The following is a 17,024-nucleotide window of genomic DNA, read 5'->3' as shown; positions in this document are numbered from 1 at the left end:
CAGGTAGGTGCTAAGCTGGGTGAGAATCCACAAAGCCAACTGAAAACACCAATTCAGCACTGCTCTCTCCAACCAGCTTGCTCATGAAGGTACTCACAGGATGCAAAGGGTTACAGTCCCAGTCCTTCCCCCTCCCTTTCTGCCAGCAAGCTGAAGCACTCAGCTTGAAGAATACGATAACCGATAACGCTGCATCGCAGCTCCGGCTCGGCCGCCCCAGCGTGCTGGCCAGGAGCCAGCACCAGACGCTCCACAGGAAGGTGTAAATCCCCCGTCTTGAGCAGTGTTCTGATGAGAAGGAAATTTCTTTTCTGTCTCCAGCAGACAGTCAGCTGTCTTACACCAAACAGCACGTGGGGCGCTTCATTTTCTAACCTTGACTAGTCCCCATGACAGTCATCTTCGTTACTCCCCATTCTTGACCTCGCGAAGACATGACATGTCCCCAGGGTTAGTACTAACACAAGGCTGACGTTTAGAAACTTATTCTAAAACTGTTCCTTCATTTCATTTATTTCATGTTTCAATATTCTTTCACAACAGGAAAGGGTCATGAGCTCTGGCACAGCACTGTTGGCACTCCATGCCCGTGGTGTTAGCTGTTCCAGGAGGAGTCCTGCACAGACCTCCAGTAAAAGCCCTTTTCCATGTGCACATCGCTAAATACTAACCCAAAAGAAAATGTTACTCAATCTCTTCACCTCCTCTTTCAGCAAAAAAGATTTAATCCTTAGTCCTGCTACTCACAGAAAAACTTCCTCATATCTTTTTCTCTAATCCCCAGGCTGAAAACCTCTGACAGTTTCTTTTTAGCACAGAATAAGCCAACCTGAAGGTGATGCATGAAACGACTATGAAATTTTTAAAAGCCATATATGCTTGAAGTGGGTTTTTTTCCTCCTTTAACATAAGCTAGTACCTGCTCTAACCTTGTGACTGCACCTCCCCAGTACACAAACTTTACAAGTTTACCTGAATGTATTTCCAAGAAAAATTACCTCTATCAGCCTCAAAACTAATTAACTTGTCATCACCTTCCTTCCAGTTCCCCTCCTCTTCAGTCTGACTTGACAAAGTAAAGGCTGTTGACAATCCAGAGACACATCATCACTCGTTTAGCACTATTGTCCATAACGCCCCGTGTGCTTAACGCAGAAATAATATAGAATGGTTAGGGCTGGAAGGGACCTTCAAAGGTCATCTAGTCCAACCCCCCTGCAAGGAACAGGGATATCTCCAACTAGACCAGGTTGCTCAGGGCCTCGTCCAACCGGGCCTTGAACGTCTCCAGGGATGGAGCAGCCACCACCTCTCTGGGCAACCTGTTCCAGTGTTCTACAACTCTCATGGTAACAAATTTTTTCCTAATATCCAACCTGAATCTACTTCCCTCTATTTTAAAACCATTACCCCTTGTCCTATCACAGCTGGCCCTCCTGAACAGCCTCTCCCCATCTTTCTTGTAGGCCCCCTTGAGGTACTGGAAGACCGCTATAAGGTCACCCCGGAGCCTCCTCTTCTCCAGGCTGAACAGCCCCAACTCTTTCAGCCTGTCCTCATAGGAAAGGTGCTCCAGCCCTCTGGATAAGGATATCCTTAAGGATAATTATCCTCTCCTCCTGCAGTTCCTTGACTAACCATTTTCAAAAGAGAGTAATGATCCATTTTTATCAGCAGAAGGTGGCAGATGTATTCCTGAAGGTTATGTTCACCCTTCCTTCTCTTCTTCGGGATCCTTCTTACAACAACAAAACATGTCACGTACTTGTGCAGTAGGAAACTGGACTTACTTCAGCCCTGGGAGATCCTTAACGCTTGCTGTAATCTCTGCAGCTTCAGGAACAAGTTTCTCTACTAGTTCTAGAGGTCCCCAAAACGACTTATTTTGCCCGAGAAAAGTCTTTTTGGCTAGAAAAGAAAAAGGTATAAAACGAGCCTGTTAGTATTTAGTCAGCACAGACATTTCTCAGACGCGGTCAGAAGGGAACCAACAGTGGGCAAACGTTGCCAGGTGCTCAACACGACTCCTGAAGAAGCACCGCAGGATGTACACATGGGTGCTCAGAGGGCACTTAATATCCTCTGCTCTTCATCTCACACTATAGAATCATGGAATGGTTTGGGTTGGAAGGGACCTTAAAGATCATCCAGTTCCAACCCCCCTGCCATGGGCAGGGACACCCTCCACTACACCAGGTTGCCCAAAGCCTCATCCAACCTGGCCTTGAACACTGCCAGGGATGGGGCATCCACAACTTCTCTGGGCAACCTGTGCCAGTGCCTCACCACTCTCAGAGTGAAAAATTTCTTTCTTATATCAAGAAACTATCACCCAAGTGCAGCACAGCAAGAAAAACAGTCTGGTACGTGGTAATTTGAGTTGTGGCTCTGTGTTACATAACTGAAGATACGCTCTGGTCACTACGTTAAAAAGTGGCGTAGAAGACATTTCCTGCACAAAGTCCAACCCCTCAGTTTAGATGGAGCTGTTGAGAAAGGACCTCCGTGGCGCAGTTCCGCTTCCAGCGACACCACCGCTGCGTCCTTAAAGCACGAGGAAGTGCACCAAAGAAGGGAATCGTGAGTTTGTCGAGGAACTAATTTTATCACTGATCACTTAGTTACCCTCAAGCCAGCTGAAAAGCTGTTTCAAAACCAGCAAACACCCACAACGCCAGTGAACATCTCACCGGCGGCGTTTCCAGCAGATTTTCGTTCCCTTCCTGTGGCCTGTCGAGCCAACTGTGATCACAGCAGTGGCCCTGCTCAGCCTCGCTAAATTTAGTCTGCAAAACTAGATTTTTTATAACAAGATGCCACTTCCTTGCTCCTACGCAACGACCAAGAGCCCAGAAGGATGCCCTCGAGCAAGGTTACCTTTCAAGCCGTGTTTAAGGCAATGTTCCATCACAACGAAGAACTGCTGGAGAGGTGCATAGTCGGAGTCGAGCGTCCTGCCCAGATTAAGCGCCGATTCAATCAACCCTTTGATGCTCAGCTTCGCCATGTTCATCAGGTTCATGCGTTCATTAGCCATGAGATAATTAGGATCTATTAAAAAAAGGAAATAAAACACTGTTGAGAAACAAAGGCTGTTTTTAACACAGTAAGACATCCCATATCTCTCCCTTTTGTCCCTCAGCTTTGAAGACATTTTTAGGGGCAGTGACGTTTCATGCAAGACACCCTCTTCAGGCTTTTGGTTGAGGAAAATTAAAATTAATGAGCCAAAGCCACGACAACATGGGAATAGGTGATATATCACATTAAGGGTGCCTCGATACTTCAAATAATTACAAAAGCTTCAAACTTTCAAGGAAGACAAGTTTGAAGACAGCTGTTAGTATTGTGCTTTACATCGTGACAATGCGTTACTGGATACTACAGCCTTTGCTTGATCCAACTCGAATCCCCAGCTACGTCTAGCCACTACAAACCAGTCAGACTTCTCCACTCAGGATTCATTCTTCCATCTAAAGACAACCAGGAATCCACTCGTGCTTAATCCATCCATGTACCTCTCTAGCCAGTCTTGCATCTTTCCTTCTCATGATTATTTTTTTTAAAAAAAAACTTGGATGTAACATGGAGCCAAATCCCACCCATCTCTCTCCATCTTATCAACTCTATACTGGTTTTTTTTACCACTGACAACAAGGAGCTGATCCTCACAGCTCCTCTGACCGCTCGTTCCAATTCCCAACGCGCACAGATCTTCCAAGGCAATGTTCTTCCTCAACCACATTATAAATATTCAGACCTTTCCACTCGCCAGTAGCAAGGAACAGATACAGACATCCGTTTCCAATCTACACCCTGCCTGCAGGCCTCCAGCTCCTGGACCTGTTTAAGGAGCCAACGCCAACACCTAACCTTTCACAGGGAGCCTCTCTTCCCCGACACCACCAGTGCATTTCCAACATCTCAAGAAACAAACTCGTAAACAGCACTACCATCCCGTAACGAGAGCGAAGAAGTCCTACAAGCACTTGAGCTCTCTTTAAGTAGAGAGACATTCTTGCTACTACAACGATGCTGCGTCAGTCACAAACGTTCTGTTTGTCCTGCAGTTCCACCTGTGATCTCACATCTGATTTTTGAGCTGGAGTTCTTGGGCGCAAGCAGTTTCACCTCTAGGGCTGCTGTCAACAGCCACGGACCCTTGAACCAATTTGCCACCTTGGCAAGTGAATATACTACACCTAGCAGCAGAAACATGACCAGAGGACATCTCAGACTACAAATCTAAGCACAAGGTACACGTTCTATCTGCTATACCGACAAAGCGCGCTTGCGTTTAGCAAACGAGGAAAGCAAATAAATACCAGGAGACTGAAAACCTTCAATTAGAACAGAGGGAGATAAATTTCTGCTTAAAACGCCAGGGAGCAGGTAGGAAAGTTTGATGAAAGAAGCCATAAAAACATCTAGAAACTGAAGCAGCAGAATAATGGCTGTTCCTGCCACCTCCGTGGAGTACCACCACCCAGACCCGCCCAGTGACCCTCACCCACCATCGAGGTGTTCTCAAGCTGGTTTTGACGATTCGGAGGCTCCGTCTCTTCAACATACAGACAGCCGAGACAGATGTTTTAAGGAGAGATGTCGGAACCTATCGTGGGGAAGGAGGAGGTGAAGATGAAACCCTCACCCTCAGTGGACCCAGTCCCTAAGTGAAGTCTGGCACAAGCGTGGGGTTGAATTCAGCAAGTGTAAACATCAAATCTCTACTTGATGTTTGAGATGAGCTCAAGGCAGGTGGACTGGAGCTGTCTGGTTTGCTAACAGTTCTCATGCTCTCGTCAATACAACCGTGAAGAACGATTTCTTGCCATGTAAAATGCAACAACTTCACCGGAAGAGGCCAAGGGGTCTATTCTTCTGAGTCTACTGTAGTCTCCTACAGGACTTGTCCTGATGATGCAAGTCATCATCCTGCTCCACCGTGATGCCGATACTAACAAGTCCAGTTGCTCAGCTACCAACTCCTTGTCATCTCAAACGTACTGCCACTGCAACGAGGCATCTTGGCAACTACTGAAGCGTAGACACAAACATCCTCCATCAAAGAACATGACAAATTACAAAAGGGAACCCAAAGAACATTCGCGTGACCTGGGAAGAAAGGTCTATGTGCCCAATCTGCCTCTGAAGCACACCATGGTCAGGTTCCCACGGCTCCAAGGCCAGCTGGCACCCGGGCTGGTGAGGTCTCACTATTGCTGCTTAGTTTTGGGTGGCCCATCTGCCAGTGGACAGGCTGTTTTTCTCAGGGATGCTGCTGATGACTCAAAGAAATGCTCAGCTCTGGCGCGGTGGCAGCGGCCCTAGCAATACTGGAGTACCCCTCATCAAAGGGGTGCCAATCAACGCCAACCAGAATGGCCATCCATCAACAGCCACCCTTCTAGTCACGCCCAGGCCACATCTGCTGCCACGAACAAACGCCTCCTTGTTCCCATGAGCGGCAAACAAGCCCAGTTGTTCACGTGTCTCCACCCAGTCTGCTGGGTGGAGAAGGGAGACGAGTCTGCTGAGGGACAAAGTGACCACCACCCGCTGGGAGTTTTGTTTTTCCAACCGTACGCTCTTCCAGCACTGATCGTCTTGGCTCACATCTTATGAGAAGGCTGAGATGAGGCTGTCACCATTTATTTTTATAGTCCAGCAAACTTCAAAGTAGTCATTCGTGATTCGCACAGCAGCATTGGACTGTAGAGTGATTTCATCTAGGAGGTGACTTCTGCTGCCTTGGCAGAACTACTACTATTTTAAGCTGGTAGATTTGACATGCAGGTTGAGCAGATGACCTGTCTTGTGATGTCCAATCCATTTTATAATTTGCCATGTAGCTAACAGTCGCCATTACTACGAATGCAGACTTGGGGAAAAAAAAAAAACCCAAGCCTGACCTGATTTTACAGATAATTGATTGCAAAAACTAATTTTTGTACATGCAATTAAAAAAAAACCACTTAGTACTGCTGTACATTTTCTTCTGTGCACTTGTGCATCAAACGAACGACCACCACCTCCGACAGCATCCACCACAGTCGCCCTTCATGACTGTAGGAACATCACTGCAGCATTTGCTTCTACCACAGACCACAAAAACGTCACAAAAACGTGCTTTGCTTCAGTAACATGATTCAAAGTCCACTGAGAACAAGCTTATCTGGTAAAAAACCATCAACACCTCCCCTCAATACTTCTGGTAGCTCAACTCCCTCTCCAGTATATCCGCGCTTCTGACCAAGACAGGCGAACCAGCAGAAATCTCCAGGAGGTTGGAATTATCGGAGGCAATTTTTATATGTACCCTCAAAAGAGCATGGTGCTGCGGTAAAAGAAGCAAATAGAGGGTTTTTTTTTAAATTTAAATACATTTTTAAGTCTAGGTTGAAGATGACTATTTGCCTGGCCACACTTTGACGAGAAACTCTCGTGCATACACAAGTCATCCATACTGACCTCAGTAGTGAGATCAGACTCTCCTGAAAAGCTGAGCCTTTGCCTCCTGAACATATCTAGAAGTTTTAAGCCTTGACTTAAACCTTGTCAATAACCACACCTGCTTCTTCTTCTTCCCTATGAAGGGAAGAGGAAGATACAGAGATGTCCTTTCTTCTCTAATCAAGATTTCTTCCCCCACTGGCCAAGGTCCTGCAATGCTTTTTGAAGGAAGGCGCATGGTTTTCCACAAGCCTGAGCGGTCTGGGACAGCTGTGTGTGTCAACTGGGGTCAATACCACCCTCGTTAAAAAAAAAACAACAAAAAAACAAGAAAAATAGAGAAGAGTATGGAGCACGTTCAAGACAACTAGGTTTTTCAACACTTTTAAGAGTTAATGAACATCTGAGCTGATGAAAGCACTTGGGAAAAAGAAAAATCAGGGCTGTGCTTTCATTTAAGACTAAAACGTGTAGACCCACGCTACTGAACTGAAAAGTATTTCCATCACATGGACCAATTCAAGGTTTCTGCCTCATTAGTCCGTCGTGAACGATGGTGCTCTGCACACGCAACCTAAGATTCTCATCTTGCCAACCAATTGGCTGTTATATAGCATGAAACTGGATAAAATCCCAAATATTTGTTCCAAAATTAAATCCTAAGTATTTTATACCATTGTTACATGTGCTGCAAGATAGGTACCTCTAAAAGTCAGTCTCAAAGAGCAGAGTAAGCAAAGCAAAGATAACTTGGACACATTAAGACTACCCAGCTAGTTTTGAGTCAACCCAGACACTTCGACATTTCACAAGTGAAATTCTGAGTCAAGACCTTCTCCAACTTTCTCTTTCTGTCTCTAACTGCCAAAACTCTACCTGTGTTTTGCCACACATGCCACGTCGTAAACCTTATAAAGCAAAATCGTGGCCCTTAAACTTTGTGGTTTGGATTTTGATTGAAGTAATCTTGAAACCCTCAAGACGCTTTGCTATTTAAATATTGCAGCTTCTACAGAACAGACGTGTTTTCTCACTGACAACCTTGCACATGGGATGGAATGGGTCATGACTGAGCTGGGCTTGTATCCCACTACAATGACAGGGTAGAATAATCAGCTCGTCTTAGTGTCTGCTTAAAATGCTGAAGAGGTAAAACTGTGCCACAGTCATTCACACACTAACAGTATGAAAAGCAAAGGGTTCTTGAGAAGCTTCTACAAAGATGACGCCTTCAAAAGCATCCAAGAATCTCAGGAACCCTGTAATTTGTTTGCAATTTAAAATACGTACCTAGCGACCCAAAAGTGGAGGACAAAGTCAACGTAATACCACATCTCAAAGGGTTAAGCTGCGACTGTGGTCTAAGTGTTTCTCACCTGGTGCCAACAAGCCTTATCTCTCCTCATACTGAATTACTCAAAAAGAATTAAGAAGAAACTAAAATCAAGCTGGAACTTTGATCAAGCGCAGGTAGCCAGAAAACACCATAGACGTGAACAAATCCGTGAACAAAATTAATGAGTATTGCAGCTAGCTTCTTCACCTATCACATCAGCATTCCAAACTTGGAGCAATCCGAGACTTCCAAGGGCTGCTTCTGCCTACGGAAGAGAAAGGGCATCTGGCAAACAGTCCGTGCTGCGTTCGGATGAACCGAGACACGTTCCTGGTGAAGCTTTTGCTTTCAAAACACACCAGCCAGCTGCCTACAGGGCAGCGAGGCGCAGCGAGGCCAACTCACCTTTGCCAAGACATTCGCTCCAGCTGCTCAGACTACGAAATCGTGAACGCACGTATAATTGCAAGCAAACGTGGAAAGCAAATTCCAAGATAAATTAAGGGCTTTCATCATTTAAACTGGCGTTCAGCATCGTCATGGATTTGTTTTTAAGCTGCTTGTGTTTCAGTCGAAGCTCTTCTGACGTGCCTCCTCTGCCCTCCCGCACCGCAAACCCCTGACTGCCACGTCAAGGACGGGGTGATACACGTCGGGTGGCTCATGCAAAGTCTCTCTTAAAGGTAAGCAGCGACGAAAATAGAAAAGCAGAGGCATGTCTGTTTCTAAAGAAAGAGGTTTTACTCTACTAATTTTTTGCTTCTATACTCAAAATTCATCCTGCCTACTCTGAAGGACTGTGGATAAACCAGAAAGCAGCTGGACTAGCACCATCTTACCAAAACAAAATCTGATTTTCTAAGAGAGGAAAGATTTTCACAGAGAGTTTAAGACGTTGCATCTTCTGTTCTTGCTATTACGTCCCGAATGTTGACTTTGGAGGGGGAAAGCATGCTCCACGTCAAGCATCCATCAGTCTCTGGTTGATCACCAAGGAGGACAGTGTCCCCCACACATCAGGCATGTAAGAGTTAAAAAAAAAAAAAAAAACCCACACAACCAAAAACCACAATAGGGTGGTGGACATGGGCAACAAGGACACAAGTGCAAACAGGCAAAACACACATTTCAAACGCATCCCACCCCGACAAAAGCAATGCAAAAAATCTGTACAATGTTTAATAGGGGGCAAAAAGTTTAAAATCCTTTCCTCCCCCCCGCCCAAGGACTACCTTGGCTATGCCCTCGGCTAGAGCTGTGGAGGAAGAAGAATGAGCTGTCACGTCAGGATGGAGGACATCTCCCATGGCTGGTGAGAAGCCTGCGGTGTCCACGAGGCCACCGAGCACAACAGTTAAGAAAAGTACCATCTACAGGAGATGACCAGCAAGAGATCTGTGTAGTTAATGCACCTAAACGGATTTCTGTGCACAACACAACCTCTTCAAAAAGGTTTATACCATCTGAGTTTCCAGATACAAATAAAAGTATATTTTGGTATGTCATGGTTTGATTTTGCTTGGTTCTTCTGCCAGAAACAATGCTTAAAACAATTTGTGCTGGAAGGTTTTTCCAAAGTGAATCCCAAATCTAGCTGCATTACTTGGCCACCCTTTACTATCAGCTATTACTCCAGTAATAATTGCAGCTACATATTTTAAGACAGATGTGTCCTTCACAGGGTTGCTCATTCTCTACCCTCCATTTATAACCCTGAGTCCGTAATATAAACACGCTTCGCTCAAGTTGATTATTTTGCTTTACGGAGTTTTGTGCTTAAATTACTTTTTTTTTGTGCTATAAAGAAACAAAAGCAGCTTTTGTTTAACATCTGTCATGGTTTAACCCGGCCGGCAAGTGAACGGCACGCAGCCACTCGCTCACCCTCCCTCACCCCCAAGGGATGGGGGGAGTATCAAAGGCAAAAAGGGAAGGAGACTCGTGGGTTGAGATGAGAACAATTTGATGATGTTGATAATGTTAAGAAATTAAAAGTAATAATGATAATATGAAGATATGAGTATATATATAACAATAATAATGTACACAAACAAGTGTTGCACAGTGTAATTGCTCACCACCCAGTGACCAACACCTGTCCCATCCCAGCAAGCGATCCCAAAACAGGTAAGTCAAAACACCACAACCCTGGCTGAGCAACAGAGAACGAGGAAACTCCAAGAGACCAAGAGCACCCTCGGAAGAGAATTCCAAACTTCCCAGTCAACCCTCATCTATACACTGGCAACGACGTTGTGTGATACTCCATTGGGCAGTTTGGCCCTCCATCCCAAGTCCGAGTTCAAATCACAAGGGGAGTTGTGGACCCTCTGTCCCGGCCATGCCCCCCCAGCCTTTTGTGCTCCTGCACACTGGCAAAAACACGGGCAGATGAAAAGTCCTTGAGGTCTCCGCACCAACTATAAACACCAGTGCCCCGTCAACATTCTTCTCATAGCAAATCCCAGACTAACCCAAAACACAGAGCTCTTCTAGCTGCTAAAAAGAAAAACTAACTCTGTCCCAGCCAAAACCAGGACAACATCCGACCAGTGACAACTAGACCAAAACTGAATAAAACACTGGTCGGAACCCAGCCACCGTGGCACCTGCCATCCACACCACCTTCGAAAAGAACCCATCAATTGGCAGAAAGAGACGAAATCCGTCCGTTGACCTCACTGCTTTGGACTCTCAGCATGAGAATAAAAGGACTTCAGCTTGTAAATCTTCCAGGTATCAATAACTCTGGCTTTAGCTTCTCATCTGAGATGGCCAGAGTCTTCCTCATGATGAGCAGTTGAGCTTCTCAGCCTCAAAAGGAAAATTCCCTTCTTATTCCCTTCCCTCCATCCCAAGCATGAACAATTGAATTCAGTTATCAGATCACATATTTGCTCGAGCGCACGCTCAACTGGGAATTCAACTATTTCATGGTAGCACCATTTTTGAGAACCAAGAAGCATTACAAAAATATCTCATTTAGTACTTGGCAACTTTTAATCAAAATCTGCAATTCAAGTTTCGAAGCCATTTTTGCAAAGTCTCGAGTTACTAATTAGAAATCCTTCAGACATTCTGAAGCTTTGAGGTCATTTCTGAAGTTTTTTTTTTTTAATTCATCTTCCATGTATCGCTGCGACCTTTTAAGTTAATTATATCATCAGGCTCAGCAAATTGACTGCCTCAGAACACATTTAGGATAAATAAATCAGCCCCTCATTGATTCAAAACACCCCAAAATTATTAAAATCTTTTTTTAAGCCACATTGTAGGCACATAATTTCAAAAAAAGAGATCAGTATGCATTTCGAAACCAAACCTGATCGCATGGAACCCATGAAGGGGCTGATAAAATTTAGCAGAAAATCCTTTGCAATATCCATTTTCAACACACATCCAGACAATTGCCAGAGCGATACACACACCCGAGCGATCAAAGACTTGATTTTTTTTTTTTACACCCTAACAGCAGAAAGCAAACATCTGCACAGAGTGCAACCAGAAGGGCACGTTCTGGCTGCCAACCTGGTTCGACCAGACTGGCACCTTCAGAAAGCCACAGCTATTGGCAGCGGGAAGGAAAACTCGTGTTGCACTCAGGCTCAAAAAATATTCAGTCAAAAGTCAGTCATTAGTGGAAATAATAGCTGAAAGGTGTTGGTGTGGCACGCACCTTCGGTGTCATCACGCAACTGCTCCACCACATCTGTCAAATCCTCCCAAGAGTCTTTGCAAACAGGGAAAGGAAAGGAAAAGAAAGAAAACGTCATGCAAGCCGTGATCTAAAGGCAAGATTCAAAATCAAGGTACAAGAAAAGGGTAACTGAAAGGGAGATTTGCATAATACAAGATTTAATCCGCGGTGGCGAGAGATTTGCAAGGCCAAAGGGTTTTTTAGTCTGCACGAAGCAACGCAAAGCGTTTTTTTCCTTGAGAGTCAAATTAAGGTAGGCTTCAGTCAAGCTTTAGAAGCTTTGTTTCCTTCTGCATTAAGACAAGCAACGTTTTTGTAAAGCACATCCTAAAAAGAAAAGCAAGAAAAGCGTTATTTTAGTTGTAAGATCAAAGCACTGAAACTTTCTGTATTTATGCAACGGCAGCATTTGCTTCCATTTCCTCCTACCCAGCCCCGCAAAGAACCCCCCGACAGGGAAATAGAGCCACACGGGAAAAACGAGCACGTTTCAGGACAAGGACACATGGAGGACATTTCAAAGAGGGCTAAACATTGCTCAAACTCCTTTACGACCACCGCTCCGAATGAAAAAAAAACCTTGCCAAGGTGATGCAACCGTGCCTGGAAGCGGGTCACGGGTTTTACGCCGCCGTTCCGATGATGATTCACTAAGGGTTTGACAGGAAAACTCCTCTGGCTCGTCGCCGGGAGACGCGGGGAGAGGTAGGGATCCTGGGAGAGGAGCAGGTAGGACAAGGAGAACTTGTTTCAGCACAACACCTAATTCCCTGGGTTTCCAACCCAGCGAACCAAGCCGGACGAAGGCGCAGAAGGTCTGAACCCCGCGGGATTTGCGGCTCCCTACTTACGTGCCCGCTCTCCCCAGTGCCAACGTGCAGTCGGGTGGAACGTCCAAAGCACGAGAAAGGCTCTGTCCCCCTTCACGGACCAACTGCACCCGAGTCCTGAGCAAAGTACACCTACTCCCAGGACCTCCTCCCTCCCACGGAACAGCTTCCACCAGCCTCCTCCTGCCGTAGGAGCCAGCGCTGGCGAGCAAACAGCGTGTTCACAGTCACTGTGTTTAAAGGAAAAAAAAAAAACAAAACAGAAAACAAAAAACAAAACCAAAAAGCAAAAACAACAACAAAAAAGTCTAAATACCAGTATGACCAGCAATTCAGCCGATCCCCAACGGCTTCCTGTACGGTCATGCCACTGACCAACAGTCTTCTCATCCTTCCCAACTGTTTTATTCACATAGCTGATTTTCAGCCACCTGTTTTCTTCACAAACCAAAAATTTGCTCCTTCCCCTGCGGCTCTGAGTTCCTACACCACCAAGTACAGCAGAAAACCCCACCATTCCTCAGCACCTACCCATGACTCCATGTTAAATCGACCAACTGCTTCCGATTCAGGAGCCAGTTCTCCTCTCCTTGCCAAGGCCGAGGAGGGAGGCAGGGATGGACACCACCAGGCTCACCTACCTCTGCTTGCCGGGAGCAACAGGGAGTTTCGCTTGAGAAATTCCCTGTTATTGCACAAAGCCCTGGTGATGCTCCCCCCATGTCCTACACTTAACACCTTCTGGTCTTTTATCAGAAATGTCAGAGCTTTCTGTAGGTCCTGGAGCTTTTCCATAGCTCGCAGTGCAGCGGTGGACCAACATCTCTTTGATGCTTTCCCAGACTCCACCACACTCTTACCCTGGGGTGCTACAAATGGGACTCGGGGGTCACTTTCACTCTTTTCCCCTTGTTTTTGTGGTTTGTTTTTTTTTTTTTTAAGGACTTAAAACATCCATGTTGGCACAATAGTGAAATTCAGTACTTGAAGACAATGCTTTGCATAACAACACTGCAAACAAGCTAATACAGGTGGTATTTTCTAGCTGTACTTCTAGCACTGCAGACGATGAATCAGATGAGAACCTAGCTGCACGTGGAATGATTTATTTCATCGCAGTTTCCATCACGTGTAAAGATCAGAACCAGATTCTCATCATCCCAGGATCCCTACCTGGGACTGACACCGCACATCATCACTCAATGCTGAGAGTTTGCATTTTTTCCCTAGAGTGTAAACAGAACGTCTCATCATGAAAAAACATTTCCAATTAGCTTCTCCAGGGACAGAGAAATTTGCCAGGCTTCACTTCATCTTTCACATGATCTTTCTCACTTGACTTTTGGCACTTGGAACCCTTCCCTAGCTCCACCACGTAGTCTCCAATTATTTCAGTGTTCTCCTCCAAGCCTCTTCCTTGGCTCACCTCCGTCTCCAAAAAACACCCAAGATCTCCAACCTGCTACGGCAGCTGTTAACAGGTAGGGAGGGCTTATCCACAGAAAAACAGGTTCTGCTGTCTCATCCCTTCCATTTTTATTTTTCCTTTTTTTAAAGCAACAAGGGAGATGACTTATCTGTCTTAGGTCAGCACAGCCCAGGCAGTCACAAAACATCTGGGCTACGTTCCACAAAGGCATAAGACTATGGTGACTCTATATGGACAATCGTTACCCACTTCATGGTAAAGAGTTAAGCTTTTTTTGTTGGTTTTATAATCCTTTGCAAGTGATTCATGTCAATCTTAGATGGATGTCCAGTGGAGTCACAAATATTTTCTTCTATTATATCCCTACAGGCAATAATCATCTGTTTCTAGCGAGACATGCTTGCAAGAACTGCACGAATTCACGTTGGCACGAAGGCACTACGAGATTTGTAGAAATTTAGAGGCAAAAGCACACATGTAACTAGCACTTTCTTTCATATTCTCATCCGTTTCTTTACAGTCTCATCTAAATGAAATTTGCCTACACTTTGTTTTTTCTTTTACATTGTGCAGTTTTCCCCACTCGTCTGGGGCTCACACTGACCAACAGTGCCAAAAAATCCTTTACACGCGCACACACACGGAGCCAAAAATAAATAAATGAATGAATAAAGACATAAATAATCACGAAGACCTGCAACTTGCTGTTTTCCACACTTCTTACCATAGTATGTCTAAGAGAAACAGTCCAACATACAGTAAGAAAACACTTAATTTTTAGTTGTTTTGTTTTTTTTTTTTTTTTTTACAAGTTTGACTTTATTAGCCTAAAATAGAGTTGGAAGTAGAAACCTTTATGACTATTCCAAACTCCCACCGAAACTCTCCAGCTCCCATCCAGTTGTGCGCTGCGATACAATGCTCCTACACCTCCTGAAAGCCCCCAACACAGCTGTGGACAAGTTCAAGGGCAACCTTGCTAATCAGGGAGCTGCCACACTCCTATACAGCGCTGAGAAAACTACACTACACGCAAAAGCTGAGTAAGTGGAGAGGAAGTTAAGATCGTGGCAACTCGCAGTGTGGGCAGGATGGGGATAAAACCAGTATCTGATTCAAGCGAAGGGGTTTTTGAACATGTGTTTTGTAAAATGAAAACAGCAAAAAATTCCCAAAAATACAGTATAAGTATCCCTGTGATATTTGAAATAAACCCAACCAAGCACCAAACGTGCCCTTTAATGAACGCTGAGATGTTCCCTGGTCTGAAGCTGCACAAACTCCTAAATATTCCCTTCAAACTGCCGGTACAGAACATATTCGTTAAGGAATGACGCGCAACCAAAGTCAAACCCAGTGTCTAAACCCAGACCACCTGCCAGGAGACTCCCACCATTTGCAGTAAGCCAAGCACAAGATCTGCAGGTTCCCCACCACATGCAGCTTTCCAGGCCATCAATTTTCACTCCACATCCTCTTTACTCCTCGTAGTAAAGACCTCGTGAGTGCAACTAGGAGGATGAAACGCTCCAAACTTCCACGGCGTTTTTTAAGGTGTAAAGGAAAGATGCTCAGAACAAAGCAATGAAGGCACACACCCTTTTTGGAATTTCCAAGCACGATATGAGAATGATGTTCCTCCAAAGACAGACCGAACAGGTCAGGATCTGGTTGGTTTTGACTTTATTTTATTACAAGCAGAGAAATTCTTAGCAAACGTGTAGGGGGAAGCTGAAAAATCAGTAAAAAAAAGAAAACAAAAAAAACCCCTAGCACCTATTTGGGGAAATAAAAACTGAGCCTGATAAAAATACTCCTCAGGAACCGTGACAGCTCAGTGATGCTGCTCTGGCTGCTAGGAATAGCAGAATGAAAGAAGTAAAGGGGTTATTTTTTTAAGCTAAAAAATATTCTAAAATAAATATTATTTTAATATATATATACACACACAAAATATATATTTTATCTATTTAGTATAATAAATACTAAACACATCAGCAGCTGAACAGAAGGCAACACAACCGGCCTGTGGTCCGCCGAGGCACGACTGTCAAACCTCTTCTGCTCCTGCCTGGTCATTTGCCACGATTGAGGAAATTTTGGAGGAAAGAAGGAAAAATAACGGACACACTTAAAATAAGAGTTGCCAAAGCACTGACAAGTTCATGGGGCTGAATGACACACGCAGGAATGGGGATGAGGATGGAGAGAAGCGAATCAAACCAAACATGAAAACACCAAGTGACCAGGGTGGCTTCCTCCCGATTCCCCTTGTTCCCTCAACATCTCTTCTACCTAAGCCCTGATATTCCAAGCGCTCCAGGAACGCCGGGGGTTTCGACAGCGCTGCTCACGTTCCCTCCAAGGCACCAGAAAGTTTGGCTCTAAGTGCAATTCTCCAGCATCCATCAGGATAACGGAACCCATCGTGTCCCTGGCAGCTACCCCTCATTATGCCCTAAAAACTTCTGTCCCTGTCCTAGAGAGGGACACTAAGGGAAGAAATGCTGACACACGTGCTCGTAGAAGGCTAATTATAGGATGATTTCCCTGATTTTCACTTTCAGTCTGCTGCTCTAACCACTCGCTGTTCTTTTTGGGGCCAAAGCATCCCGCAGCACAAGGGAAAGTCGGAAAAGCTTAACTGGATACGCACAAAGAATGGCATTGAAGTCGTTTTTATTTGCTTTAAGGCTAGCACACTCTCCTTCACTGCATGGACAAACGGTATTTTATCGTGAACCAGAAACCTACAGCCACATTACTGTGTTTATTTTAACTGCATTATCTCATATTTGTCACTTCAGGAAAGATAAATAATATATTTAATAAGGAAGTGGTCGAGAAAGAAAATTAAGTGGATGCTGACAATACCATCAGAGGTATGCAATTAACTTTTTTCAGATTAGATTTGCCAAACAGGTGGATGATGAGGCACGGACAAAGAAAATGGACCGGCCAAGAGAGCTTCAGCATCACGTTTAAAGACGTTGCGACCCAAAAATCGAGGAAGTGACCGGAGAGCCTGCATCCGAGGATGCCAGGAACAATCTACTCAGAACTTACAAAGTAGTTTAAGAAGAAAATCTCATCTCTAAATAGATATGTGTGTATAGAGAGAGCCTTGAATCAAGAAGAAAAAAAAGTCCATTCATTTCACCCTGCAAATTCTGCCTGGGAAAGCTGTTTTCCAAACAGGAAGGTTGGACTAATGGATACTCAAAAAGTTTAACATGCAAGTACCACTGCGCCAACACGTGCCCACGCTCTCCCATCGCC

General features: G+C 44.9%; 1 protein-coding gene across 5 annotated transcripts in view; it reads right to left on the bottom strand.

Annotated features, from left to right (window-relative positions):
- The window catches only part of RUFY3 (RUN and FYVE domain containing 3), a 53,527-nt gene that overhangs the window by 21,132 nt on the left and 15,371 nt on the right, over nucleotides 1–17,024 (bottom strand). For 3 of the 5 annotated variants that reach the window (XM_086611341.1, XM_086611343.1, XM_009982932.2), the window contains 3 exons: nucleotides 11,466–11,519; nucleotides 2,878–3,051; nucleotides 1,791–1,908 (listed from right to left, as the gene is read on the bottom strand). In XM_086611341.1, coding sequence (XP_086467467.1) covers nucleotides 1,791–1,908; nucleotides 2,878–3,051; nucleotides 11,466–11,519 — 346 coding nt within the window. The remainder of the gene's footprint in view (nucleotides 1–1,790; nucleotides 1,909–2,877; nucleotides 3,052–11,465; nucleotides 11,520–17,024) is intronic. The other 2 variants (XM_086611342.1, XM_009982939.2) reach the window with 1 other exon arrangement.

Source organism: Tauraco erythrolophus, chromosome 5 (genome assembly GCF_009769465.1).
Source record: "Tauraco erythrolophus isolate bTauEry1 chromosome 5, bTauEry1.pri, whole genome shotgun sequence".
Taxonomy (NCBI): domain Eukaryota; kingdom Metazoa; phylum Chordata; class Aves; order Musophagiformes; family Musophagidae; genus Tauraco; species Tauraco erythrolophus.
This window is presented reverse-complemented; position numbering and strand designations above follow the sequence as displayed.